General features: G+C 44.5%; 1 protein-coding gene across 2 annotated transcripts in view; it reads left to right on the top strand.

Annotated features, from left to right (window-relative positions):
- Lrrc8b (leucine rich repeat containing 8 VRAC subunit B) overlaps positions 1 to 9,476 on the top strand; it is a 66,883-nt gene extending 57,407 nt beyond the window's left edge. For both annotated transcript variants that reach the window (XM_021210578.2, XM_029545175.1), the window contains exons 4-5: positions 98 to 2,259; positions 6,328 to 9,476. In XM_021210578.2, the coding sequence (XP_021066237.1) occupies positions 121 to 2,259; positions 6,328 to 6,600 (2,412 nt within the window). In that variant the 5' untranslated portion in view covers positions 98 to 120 and the 3' untranslated portion in view covers positions 6,601 to 9,476. The remainder of the gene's footprint in view (positions 1 to 97; positions 2,260 to 6,327) is intronic.
- The last annotated feature ends 3,838 nt before the right edge of the window (positions 9,477 to 13,314 follow it).

Genomic DNA, 13,314 nt, shown 5'->3' on the forward strand with positions numbered 1-13,314 from the left:
CTGAGCTACACGAGGCCCTACCTCCATATACAAGCACACACAATCACAACGGCGTGACAAAGGTTTCAGCAACATCTCTTCTCTTTCCTCCTCCCAGCCTCTCCTCTCTACAAGGGAGTCATGATTACACTAACGGAATTAAAATGCTTAGCAGACGCCCAGTCATCCTACCACATACTGAAGCCGTGGTGGGATGTCTTCTGGTATTACATCACCCTCATCATGCTGTTGGTGGCTGTGCTGGCCGGAGCCCTGCAGCTCACCCAGAGCAGGGTTCTGTGCTGTCTTCCCTGCAAGGTGGAATTTGACAATCAGTGCGCTGTGCCTTGGGACCTCCTGAAAGCCAGTGAGAACGCGTCTTCTAACTCGGGCCTGCCGCTGCCGCTGCCGCTCCGTATCCAGAACGACCTCCACCGGCAGCAGTACTCCTACATCGATGCTGTCTGCTACGAGAAGCAGCTCCATTGGTTCGCCAAGTTTTTCCCCTATCTGGTGCTTCTGCACACCCTCATCTTCGCAGCCTGCAGCAACTTCTGGCTTCACTACCCCAGCACCAGCTCGAGGCTGGAACACTTTGTGTCCATCCTCCACAAGTGCTTCGACTCTCCGTGGACCACGCGCGCCCTGTCAGAGACAGTGGCCGAACAGTCCGTGAGGCCCCTGAAGCTCTCCAAGTCCAAAACCTTGCTCTCAACCTCAGGGGGCTCTGCCGACATTGACGCCAGCAAGCAGTCATTGCCCTACCCACAGCCAGGCTTGGAGTCGCCTGGCATAGAAAGCCCAACTTCTAGCGTCCTGGACAAGAAGGAGGGCGAACAAGCCAAGGCCATCTTTGAAAAAGTGAAGAGGTTCCGCCTGCACGTGGAGCAGAGGGATATCATCTACCGGGTGTACCTGAAGCAGATCATCGTCAAAGTCATCCTGTTTGTCCTTATTATAACCTACGTCCCCTACTTTCTCAGCTACATAACTCTTGAAATCGACTGTTCGATCGATGTGCAGGCATTTACAGGCTATAAGCGCTACCAGTGTGTCTACTCCTTGGCAGAAATCTTCAAGGTCCTGGCTTCCTTTTACGTCATTCTGGTGATGCTTTACGGCCTCACGTCCTCCTACAGCTTGTGGTGGATGCTGAGGAGTTCCTTGAAACAGTACTCCTTTGAGGCTCTCAGGGAGAAAAGCAACTACAGTGACATCCCCGATGTCAAGAACGACTTTGCCTTCATCCTCCACCTGGCTGACCAGTACGACCCCCTGTACTCTAAGCGCTTCTCCATCTTCCTGTCGGAGGTCAGCGAGAACAAACTGAAACAGATCAACCTCAACAACGAGTGGACCGTGGAGAGACTGAAGAACAAACTCGTGAAAAACTCCCAGGACAAGATCGAGCTGCATCTCTTCATGCTCAACGGTCTCCCGGATAACGTCTTTGAGTTGACGGAGATGGAAGTACTGAGCCTAGAGCTCATCCCGGAGGTCAAGCTGCCAGCTGCGGTCGCTCAGCTCGTCAACCTCAGGGAGCTCCACGTGTACCATTCGTCCCTGGTGGTCGACCACCCCGCCCTGGCCTTTCTAGAGGAGAACTTAAGAATCCTCCGTCTGAAATTTACGGAGATGGGGAAGATCCCACGCTGGGTGTTCCACCTGAAGAACCTCAAGGAGCTGTACCTGTCAGGGTGCGTGCTCCCGGAGCAGCTGGGCAGCTTGCACCTGGAAGGCTTCCAGGACTTGAAGAACCTGAGGACCCTCTACTTGAAGAGCAGCCTGTCCCGGATCCCTCAGGTGGTGACAGACCTGCTGCCCTCCCTGCAGAAGCTGTCCCTTGATAATGAGGGGAGCAAACTGGTTGTGCTGAACAACCTGAAGAAGATGGTCAATCTGAAAAGCCTGGAGCTCCTCAGCTGCGACCTGGAGCGCATCCCCCACTCCATTTTCAGCCTGAACAACCTGCACGAGCTGGACCTGAAGGAAAACAACCTCAAGACGGTAGAGGAGATCATCAGCTTCCAGCACCTCCCGAGCCTCTCCTGCCTGAAGCTCTGGCACAATAACATTGCTTACATCCCCGCGCAGATCGGAGCGCTGTCTAACCTGGAGCAGCTCTTCCTGGGTCACAACAACATCGAGAGTCTGCCCTTGCAGCTTTTTCTATGCACCAAACTACACTACTTGGATCTAAGCTATAACCATCTGACCTTCATTCCCGAGGAAATCCAGTACCTGACCAATCTGCAGTACTTTGCTGTGACCAACAATAACGTGAGTAAATCTGTTCTTCCTTTCATCAGCCACTATGAGGTCGTGCTGAGCTTGAGGTGTGTAACACAGGGAAATTGGTGGACGGCCGTCCGTGCTAAGCCTTACCCCAGCTGAGCCTCTTCCCCTATGATCGTGATAAATTACCAAAGTCCTGAGCATCAGATTCTCATCTCACAGGTATCTGTGAACAAACAGAGGTTCAACGGGTGTTCTGTTTGTCCTCTTCCCCCATTTCCTGCACACATATCACTGCTAAAGTATTTAAACTCATTTATTAGTGGTAGTAGAGCTTGACTTTGGTTTGGGGAGATCTTGAGTATTTAGAAAGCTTTAGGTAAGTAGAAAACTACCACATTTTAGAAAATTTGATAAATTAGAAAACTTTGGGTAGATTTTTTTTTATTTCACCAGTAAGAGCAAATCCGACTAGTGGTATGCACAAAGGTTACCTAAAAAGCCTGTTAAAATACGCATTGCATGACAATACTCTGCTGATATGCGCACACACACACACACACACACACACTTCATTTTTTTACAAATTAAAAAAGTTATAGGTACTAAACAGCTGTTATGCTTTGTGGGGCATGATTAGGTAAATTAAGACCACAACTTCTTGGCCACATCTGAAATTGTTATCACGCACAAAGAAGGATAGATGCATTATAGCATAGCAAAGTCTTAGCTTTCTAATAGGCCAAAGCAGAAATGGTATAGCCTTGTGTGCCTCTTCTCTGCAACCGGAGCAGGCCTATCACTAAGTACCCTGGGGCGAACGTGACACCTGTAAGTGGGTCAGGAACACTCCCTTTAGGGCGCAGAATAAAGAGCAAAGGGATGGGGTAACCATCAAGGAGGACACTTTAGGAAGGCTGTTCCCCTGTGGTTCCCCCACCACACCCCCATGTCTGTGCACACAGTAACTGTAATCAAAGGCAGTGGGTCACAAAAGAAAGGTGTTAGGAGGGCTCAGGACGGAAGGGTGCTTTCCACCCTGCCTGCAACCAGAGTGTGAGTCCCAGGGTCTTCATGGGGGAAGAAGAAAAAGAAGTGTCTTACAAGTTGTCCTCTGACCACGACACTAGTATGGCTCACATACACCCATCCCCATAAATAATACAATAGATAGATAGATAGATAGATAGATAGATAGATAGATAGATAGATAGATAGATGATAGATCGTATAGATAAATTAGATAGATGATAGATCGGATAGATAGATAGATAGATAGATAGATAGATAGATAGATAGATAGATAGATGATAGATNGATAGATAGATAGATAGATAGATAGATAGATAGATAGATAGATAGATAGATGATAGATCGTATAGATAGATTAGATAGATGATAGATCGGATGGATAGATAGATAGATAGATGATAGATCGGATAGATAGATTAGATAGATGATAGATCGGATAGATAGATAGATAGATAGATAGATGATAGATCGTTGTTTAGAGGGAGAGAGAAGAGGTGAGAGATGAAGAAAGCAGGAGAGTCTCATCAACAAACGGTGTATACAAGGAATTGGGGGGAAATGAGTAACTTTTTTAAAAGTATATTGTTGTAAAAAGAAATTAGTTTAGCCTGGCAGTGGGAAGTTGTGGAGAGGCAGAGAGAATATTCTTCAACATTTGTGTTCAAATGATGGTGAATAGAACAGTCAGGGTAAGCTTTCTCCTCTGGCCACACCATGCCTAGGAAATTGAGTGTGCATTTGATGTGAAGAAGGTGCTGACTTGGGGCGGAACCTGTCTAGACTGGTTTTCAACCACTCCGTGGGATCAATGTTAATGAAAGGTGGGAGGGTTCATGTTTCAGGTGGAGATGCAAATATCAAAATACCATCTAACCTTGAAATATTCATGGAAATTATAAAGTAGGCATTCATAATGGGTGCACAAATAAGTATTGTAATATGAGTAAGATACCACTTACTTATAGGACAAATAGTTTATTAGCTCAGGATAGAATTACTTAGTTGGAGGAAAGGCTTTACTTCCTAACAGAGCTCCTTCCTAACTTAGGAACTTGGAGTTAGAATAGGTAAGTTAGGACCAAGCACCTCAGCTGGGCACTGACCTTGACTGAGTTCCTTAGATGACACCTCAGTGACCCTGGTGCAGAGTCAGAGGGCCCAGTGGCCTCTGGCATTGTCCCAGCTCCAGAAACTGTGCACTTCCTTATGCCAACCCTCTCCTCTCCTGAGCGCCCACAGCAGCCACACTCCACAGATTCAGAGCTGTGGGAGAAGATCTGGAATCTAGCGGCACAGACAGAGTGGCACCGACAATCACTCAGGATGAGCACCTAGGGGAAAAAAATAAGTCGGGGTCACACAATTGGGGGCCACAGGGAGTTGGAGGAAGAAGGGGACTATGAGAGTCCCGGATGCAGCAGCTGCTGGTGCGCTCCCCTTGCCACTTGGGACACAGGCATCCTTGGTGTGAAGCACTTCTCCAGACTGGAGGCGATTCTGCTCCCTCAACAGACATTGGCTGAGGGTAATTTGGGGTTGTTAAAACCAGAAACAAGAGTGTTACTCATTGGCAGCTAGACACAAGGAAAGCCGCTAAACATTACAGCCCCACAGTCAGAACTGTCCCACCCAAAATGTCCGCAGCTCAGAGGCTGTCTCCATGCAGGCTGCTCTCAGCCCCCCGTATGGTGCACAGCGCTTTACCCCCCATGCCCTGACAGCTGGCACCCATGGAAGCCATTCAGTTCATGTTGACTGAGTGCCAGGGAACCAAGCCTTCCCCATTGTTAGCATGTCTCCCCAGTCCCAGCTGAGCGTGTCTAAGCAGGACCCAGCTCTGCGCTACAAGGAGCTCTGGCAGGAGTAGCTTTCAGAGCAGCTGGCTTGTGCCTTTCTACTTTGCCTGCCTCCTTCAGTATTGAATCCACACAGGTAACAGTTACATCTGCACCTGAGAAGAAATGCAGTAAGCATGCAGATCTCCCTTTGCTCGTGTCTTATCTCAGTGTGTAGTGGTGATCAGTATGGATGTTAGGCACAGCAGCGTGAACTTTGTCTTCAACAGTAAGCAGGACTGGTGGGGGAGGGAGAGAGCATGTAGAAGAGGGGAGTTTTGAATGGAATGAGCATTTTCAAAGCCGTTCTTGAAATTTTGAATTTACATGAAAAGCATTCTTTTGAGGAGAACTCTGTTCCTCACAGCCAGCTCAGTGGGTTTGCATTAGGCCATCAGAGGATCCCTTAGCGCCCCTTCATCCATACACAACAACACTGCTTCCTGAACCAAAGAGCTAACCATCCCATATTGCCACAAACCAATAGAGATGAGCTTTATGGTCTCCTCTGTCCCAAGGCTTCAATGGAGCAGTGAGTTGTGGGATGGGATGAGCCCAGCATCTTCCTTGGAAGTCTCCACATGGTGAATCCATTCCACTGCACACGTAGATGTCCTGCTCATCATGTAGGGGAGCATTCAGGGAGCAAGCTGCTGTCAAGTTGACCTGGTTTGCAGGTTATTGACCATATTTGGCATTCATAGTGCTACATGAATCCTATCATAGATGGGAGGGAAGAAGGGCAGACACTCAGAAGCGTGTCTGTGGAGTGTGGAGGTAGCATATGCATGCACACATTACCACCTTCTTCTTCATCTCTCTTCTATTGACTGCTGAATATAAGGTTTTTTTGTTTCATTCTCTAAGAAAAGCAGTTCAGAACGTAGCCTTGCCTGCCCTCGGGGGCTCATTGATTATAAGTTCTTTATGAGGACTCTGGGGAGTAATTATTTCTGATCCAGGACTCAGTAATTATGATTCTCCTGGTTACTGGCTTGTTTTCTTTCATCTATAAGTGCTTTCTCTCTATGGATCACATTAGGAGTGTTCGCAACCAAATTGTATGTCCGTCCTCACTTAGGAGAACATGGATGTTCACAGAGGCAAGGGCTCCACTAAATTTACAAGCAATGCTATGCCTTCCCTGTGGAGCTGCAGCCATGTTCTAAAGAAAGGGAACAGGATGCAAGTATGTGCTGCCAGAGCCAGTCAAAACTGGTCTCACCTACTTCCTTTCTCCTCATAGATTGAGATGCTACCAGATGGGCTGTTCCAGTGCAAGAGGCTTCAGAGTCTACTCCTGGGAAGAAATAGCCTAACAGACTTGTCCCCTCTGGTGGGGGAGCTGTCAAACCTCACCTACCTGGAACTCACCGGTAACTACCTGGAGACACTGCCTGTGGAGCTGGAAGGGTGTCAGTCTCTGAAACGGAGCTGTCTGATTGTCGAGGACAGTTTGCTCAATTCCCTCCCACTTCCCGTGGCAGAACGCTTGCAGACTTGCTTAGATAAATGTTAACCTGAAGATCAGATTCAAGCCAAAAGCAGTTCTAAAGAGGCCCTGGGATAGGAGGAGGAACTTTCCTAAGTTATAAAAATGAGAGATGGCTGGTGACTCTGGCATGCCATAACCAAAAATCTTACCAAATAACCCAGTGTCCAAATCAAGCAGTTAAATTAAATATCAACACCGGAGTTTTGTGAATAACCAATGCTTAAATTATTGAGATGTAAAAAATTATACGTCGAAGGTGGATTGAGAGGTGTGCTGTTATGGAAACCTTACCTTTCACGTCTTATCTTCAGGACCCTGTCTCACCCCCACCCCTAACCCGTTACTTATTTGCATACATGTTTTCATAGGACCTTGTAATCTGATATTTAACTCCATGAAGACTTGTCGGTATAACGCTCCTTGATGTGTGCTCACCACTGGCTTTGATTTATATTGTTCCGTTTTTTTTTTTTTTTTAAGCAGCGTGCATCACGCTCAGCAGAATTCCATCTTGGCTGACTTCTCTGCTCCTTTCTCATTTTGCTGGAATCTTCATCCAAGTTTCTCTGATAGTCCTGGGATAGTGCATACGTTTGGCGTTTGCCTAGAACAGGAGCCAGGGTTTCTAGGACATGCAAACTTCTGAGCACCCTAAAAATTAATGCATCCTCAAAATGTCTTCTGGTATATCATCAAAGCCTTTTTTAAATATGTTAAAATTTTTTATATGAAATATAAAATATTTTCTACTGTATGATCTCAGATGCTACATCTACAAAAACACCTTTTTGTAAGCAGTAAACATGTGCTTCTCTGTAAGAATTTAATGATTCTTGGTTTTGGCTGATTATGATTCTCATGTTTGTATGCATTCTGCTCCAAAAATTTTTGTACTCTTGCAACTAATTACTGCAACCAATTTGGATGACAAAAAGCCTTGTGTTTTGCTCCCTAACGTCTTTGAGGATTTCCTCTTGAGAGGACAGGAGGGCTGCTGAACCACCTACCTCTCCTTGCTGTTGTCCAAGAGTATGGGAACAACCCTTCAATTACTTAAAAACTGCAACCAAGGGGAGAGGGCAAGATCTAGATTGGAAAATTGATTGGAAAATACTTTGTAAGATGTAGGGCCCCTCCCCATCTGCATGATCTCTCGATATGATTATGAAAGAAGCCATCTATTCAGAATCTAACTGAGCCCATTAAAATGACATCTATCTCATAGGCTGCCTTGTGACCCCTGGGATATGTCATGCTCCTCCCGACAAAGAGCTTTGTGTTTGGCCCTTTTTATCATGCATATTGTTGAATAAATAAAATTGACTGGCTTACACTGGGGAAGTGGACATTGTAGTATGTTTTTCTCTCATAAGTCTAGGCATTATGAACCCACCTCTTTTTGGACATAGCTGTCAAATAATCCATTAACTGCATCTACAAAAAAACTGGAAAACACTTCTAAGGAGTCCCCTAAACACAAAGCTGCGGCATGTCGTTTTCTCCTGATTGTTCTAGAAAGATGAAAATGTCTCTCAGTAGCCATATATACCTGATGTCTAGAGAAGAGAATTTCATGGAGGAAACCTGAGTAAAGTTAGTTACAAAGAACATACCGAAGGTCCTAAACTGCCTAACACACTATGGATAGACTAAAAGAGACATCTTAGCAAAGCTTGCCTTTGTTAGAATGTCCAAGTTCTCAGGGACCTAGGCATAACTGGCTCTCACTGGGGCCTCATGGACAGGCCCTGGCTTACCCAGGCTTTTCTTATTTTTACTGTTTTAATAATGTGAGTTGATAACTGACATTTTCCAGTAAAGTCATCATGTAGACCAATTCCAAAGTTGACTGGAATTGTCTGAAGTTTTGAACATTAAATGTGAGTGAGGTTTCAATACTATCAATTGTGCTTCATAGGAACTAAAAAAATTCCACCCTAACCAGTTCAGACTTTCTAAGCCTTCCCCTAATGGAGAAATTCCCTGTGCCTTTGTTTTCCAGTATATGCATCATTGGCTAACTGGTCTACCTCCTCAAAGCAGTTCCCTAGGTGAGGTGTGAGCCGCTTTCCACACACAAGGCTGTTGTTACTGGTGAAGACCATATTGCTCTTGATACAACAGCTTTAAAGTGTCTCTTGTATTTAACACTGATGCGTCATTGTTGAGGTAGCTTTTCAATCTAACACTAAGACAATGGACAACACATTTACCACCCGACAGAGATTTGCTAACCTAAGTGTTGATAGTCACCTTACTGAAGAAAATAAAAGCTTACAAATTATCATGAGATTAAAGTCTCATGATAAAAATATTCTTCCAAAAACCAAATGTAGAGGGTCAAAAACAAAACTTTGGCCTATACTAAAATAATATGGGTTCATTTGTATACCCACAAACATGGAGAGAGATGTATAGCTTCATTTTTGCAAATTTCAGTTTTCAATGTTTTTCTGAAAATTGCAGGAGGTTATAGGTTAGTCTGAGGATAGCAACTTTTTTAATTCATTATTTTTAATCATGAAGTATTCAATTTCCATAAAATCAACTCTAGTTTGAGAAGTTACCATGTGTTCCCACAAAGGCAGAGTTTTTCCCCTCATCTACATCAGGGTGGATTTCTGCAGCATAATTATACTGAAATTTTTATTTTAACCTTCTGTGTATTACCATTTTTTCTGTTACTTATAAACAGGTTGAATCAGGGTATGTGAAATCGTTGGGCTCTCAGTGATAATGGCAAGCTCTAATTTGTGTGCTGCAGTATGCTAAAGTGGTTTATGCACGTGACATTATTCGTTGATGGTGAAATGGTTATGCTTGTGTTTCATAATTCTGATATCATGTTTAATTAAAACAGCACATGATGTTGATGGGTTCATTAAAATAGCCAACACTTACTCTGTGGAGTTGACAGTTTCCTTACGTTTTTCAGTCAATCCTTCCATCTCTGCAGTCACGTGGCACTGGTCCGTCTGCACACTGTGTTTTGTCCTCATTCACCTCACTGAATCTGATGGACACTGTACAGTAGTAATTTGTGCAGAATTGGCAATGCTGCCTGGGCTTGATCATCCCTGTTTATAAGAATCCAGCTTCTGGTCTCTGTTCTCATTAACTGTATATTGCATTATAGTATAAAAAATAAAAGAGACTAATTAGAGAGAGGAAGGAAGACTTATTTTGCATCCTGAATGAAAATATATATATATATATATATATATATTTAGACAGTGTAAACAAACAACTGCTGCAGAATGTCCTGTGTGTAACAGTGTCTGGTGTGTACCCGTGTGCTGTGCTGAGTCAGGTGAGACTTCACAACAGTACCCTTCCTGTCTCTTGTCCATGGTGTCTATATCCAGTGACGAGTGTCTGCTATGTACCTTTTGCAATGAACTTCGTAAACTGCATTCTCTAAACCTTTTTTTTAAATATGAACAATTTCATAAACACTGAAGTATTAACAGATTATATGAGTCAGAGTATTGAGCTGGGATAGCTTCTAATTGAACTTAATTTTATATTTAAGTTTTGAATTTATCACAAAATACACCATAGCTGAGAAAAACAATTACGAATGCCTTCTGCATGTTCATTATTTCTAACAGACATGGTGCAATTTTTTAAATACAAAAAGGTGTAGGGTTAGAATGGATCTGTCTGCATTCATATCTGTTGTGTGTCTGTCTTCATATTAACACTGTACAGTAAGACTTAAAATTGTAAGTTTCATTCTAAGTAAAAGGATGGTCCAACCTTGGACCATACTTTGTTTTGTTAGCTCCCAGTGGAGGTCGGCATTTGCCCTTTTATCTTTGACCATATACTTTGAAATGTGTATCTGGAATTAATTACTAGAGAATGTATGATTATGTTCCATGTTTTTGACCCCTGGATTCAAATCCCTACATTTGGTAGATTTGGGTAAATTTTGCTGTTTTTAAAGTATCTTTTATGTAAAAAGATTACGTTTTTATAATAAATGGCAAATAAGATGAATCGCTAGAAACTGACTGGCCTTGTTTTTGCCTTGTTCTTTCTGCTCAGCTTCCAACACCAACTGCCACCTCTCGATTCTCACGCAGCTGTACTGTCATTTAATATCATGATGTATTTTCATGCCTGCACATAACTCTCAATCTCTGGGTTTTGTGAGTATGCAGCCATGGCCACAAAGTAGCATGTCCTGGACCGAGGGTGGCCTGCATTGGCATATGCAAGGGTTTGGTGAAGGAGAATTTTGTGCCAAATCTCTGATGGCTATTCAACCCATACTGCTCCCACGTTTCCTCTGGGAGTCTCAGGTTTAGATGCTCAAAAGCCAGCTCTGCTCCCCTCTCTTCTTGGCACCTGTCCATGTGCTGTTAATAGCAGCACCTGAGCAGTGTACCAGATAAATGAGATCCAAGGAACTCCAAAACAGACACCTCTCAACAGGCTTATCGACAGGAGAGAAAACAGAATTACCATGCAAAATATGCATGTGATAATTTGATGTTCGGAACTTCCTAAATAGGTAAAGCACTTGACATGAACACATGAGGACCCAAGCATGGGTTGTCAACATCCAAGTGAAGTTGGACGTGGTGGTCTGCATCTGTAATCCCACACTCCTACAGCTGGATGAAAGGTGGAGGCAGGAGAGTGCCCAGAAGCTCAAAGGCCACCAACACCTGAGGTCCTCTAACCTTCACACACAAACAAGCTGTTGTGTGAGCACTTTTCACTCACACATATGAACACAAAAACACAAGCACAACCCTTTTCTCACACTGTTACACGAGTGCATTCACACATACCAGAGCCCCAGTGAGCACCAGGGCTCACCCTGTGGGAATATGTGAATCTTGAAACGGAGTAGGCTCCTCTAAGTCTGCAGGAATGGAGAACAGTTTAGAACAGCAGTCACGGTTGCCACAGGCTTCCCCAGCCTTCTGGGAAGTGCTTAGGTGAATCAGGGCCAGCAGCCCACAAAAGCCTGCAGCAGCCCACGAAAGCCTGCAGTTCCTGGGCTTTCTTCAGGGCAGGGTTTGCCTCCTTGGTCTAAGATGGCACCTCATGAATGTAGTGAGGGGCTTGACTGAGGAAGGGAGTGAGTGTGGGCTGCTCTAGGACTGCAGCTCTTATTCAGTTTTTGCTTTCTTCCCTTGAATCTGTTCCCACTTGGTAGCCCCTAATCCCTAGTCCTCCAAGTAGCCACAAGCCAAAAAAGGATCAGAATAGCCATTTTCAGTGTTAACTATTTAAAAATTTAGTCTCCGACTAGCCTGTGTCATCTTCTCAACCCTTGACTAACAAGCTTTTCAGTCTTTTGACACACAAGCCTGCACTGTGCTGAGACTCATAGTTGATGCTTCAGTTAGCATGCAGGCTTGTGGCAGTGCCCAGCCTAGGGTTCCACACACACCATTTCATTTTTCTACTCTCTACCTCCCTCTGCTGCTGAGATGAGAGCATCTTAGAAGCTCTGTATAGTCAATGTAGCTCCAGGCTTTTCACTGGGGGAACATGTTATTCATGCTACCTGACCTAACAGAGAAAACAGACTCCCCACTTTCCTTGAACCCCAAACCTCTCAGGTCTCCCCACTCCCTCACTACACTTTCACTGAGAAACTTTGCCCCACATTCTAAATCCTCCTGGTAATTTCTTGTCAGGAAGTTGTCAATTAAGATGGCATCTGTGAGCACAGGGGAAATGTTTCCTATGATTTGACAATATGTACAATTATCTCAGCCAAGCTTCTCAACCATGGTGTAAGAGCCCCAACACCACATGTGTAAAATAACCTACACGGTTATAAAACAGCCCGAACCAAAGGAAGGCTGTTTTGGAGTCTATACTCTCGTGCCTGGTGTGGCCCTTAAACTAATTTAATTTCTCTTGCCCTGGCCTCAGTCTCAATCACTCCATCTCAAGTGAGATGCACAAAGAAAGCACCATGTGTTCCTTCACACACAGGACTAGGTGTGAGCCCTGGGGGGTCATGAAGAATCTGATGCCCAGTTAAAAGAAGAGGAAGAGAGATAGATTTTAAATAGCCAACATAGATTTGGTAAAGAAGGAGGGAAAACTGGTTTTCTCTGAATAAAACTCACAGGCTTTGATGTCCACTGCCCTCTCAAATTTGATTCTTCAGTAGAAACCAAGAGGCCAGTGGGGATTTGGAGGTCTAGGGAGAAAGAAATCTCCCAGCTCAGCTTTATGTCCTCCATTTCCAACTGTTGAGACAACCTCTTCCCCGTGGGGACACCCTCCAGTAGCTAGACATCTCCTCCAAGCACTTCATCTTCTTGGCCCAGCCACCTCCCTTCCCAGTTCACATTCCTTCTAATAACACCTCTCCTCTTCCCCTGGACACCCACGCTAGTCAACTTCACCCAGCCCGTGTCCCAAGATTACATATCCTTACCCACGCCTGAATCCCATCTACAAGAACATTAGACAGTGGTCCAAAGAGGACACACTGCGTTATCTTAGCAAGAGTAATATTTCACCAGCCTCACTTCCTGGAAGGTAGTTTCCTGCCACGTTTTAAAATCTGAAAGAATAGAGTCTATTCAGTATGCAGAAGGGATCCAAGCCAATTTCCTTTTTTTTTTTTTTTTTTTTTTTTAAATCTGTTAACCTACAGAATTGCAGTCGAAAGCTGGAGTTAACTGGCCCCATATCCCCAATTATTCTAATGACATTCAGCCCTTTTGCAGATTAGCAACCTAGGCAACTGTCCAAAAG

Source organism: Mus pahari, chromosome 13 (genome assembly GCF_900095145.1).
Source record: "Mus pahari chromosome 13, PAHARI_EIJ_v1.1, whole genome shotgun sequence".
NCBI lineage: Eukaryota > Metazoa > Chordata > Mammalia > Rodentia > Muridae > Mus > Mus pahari.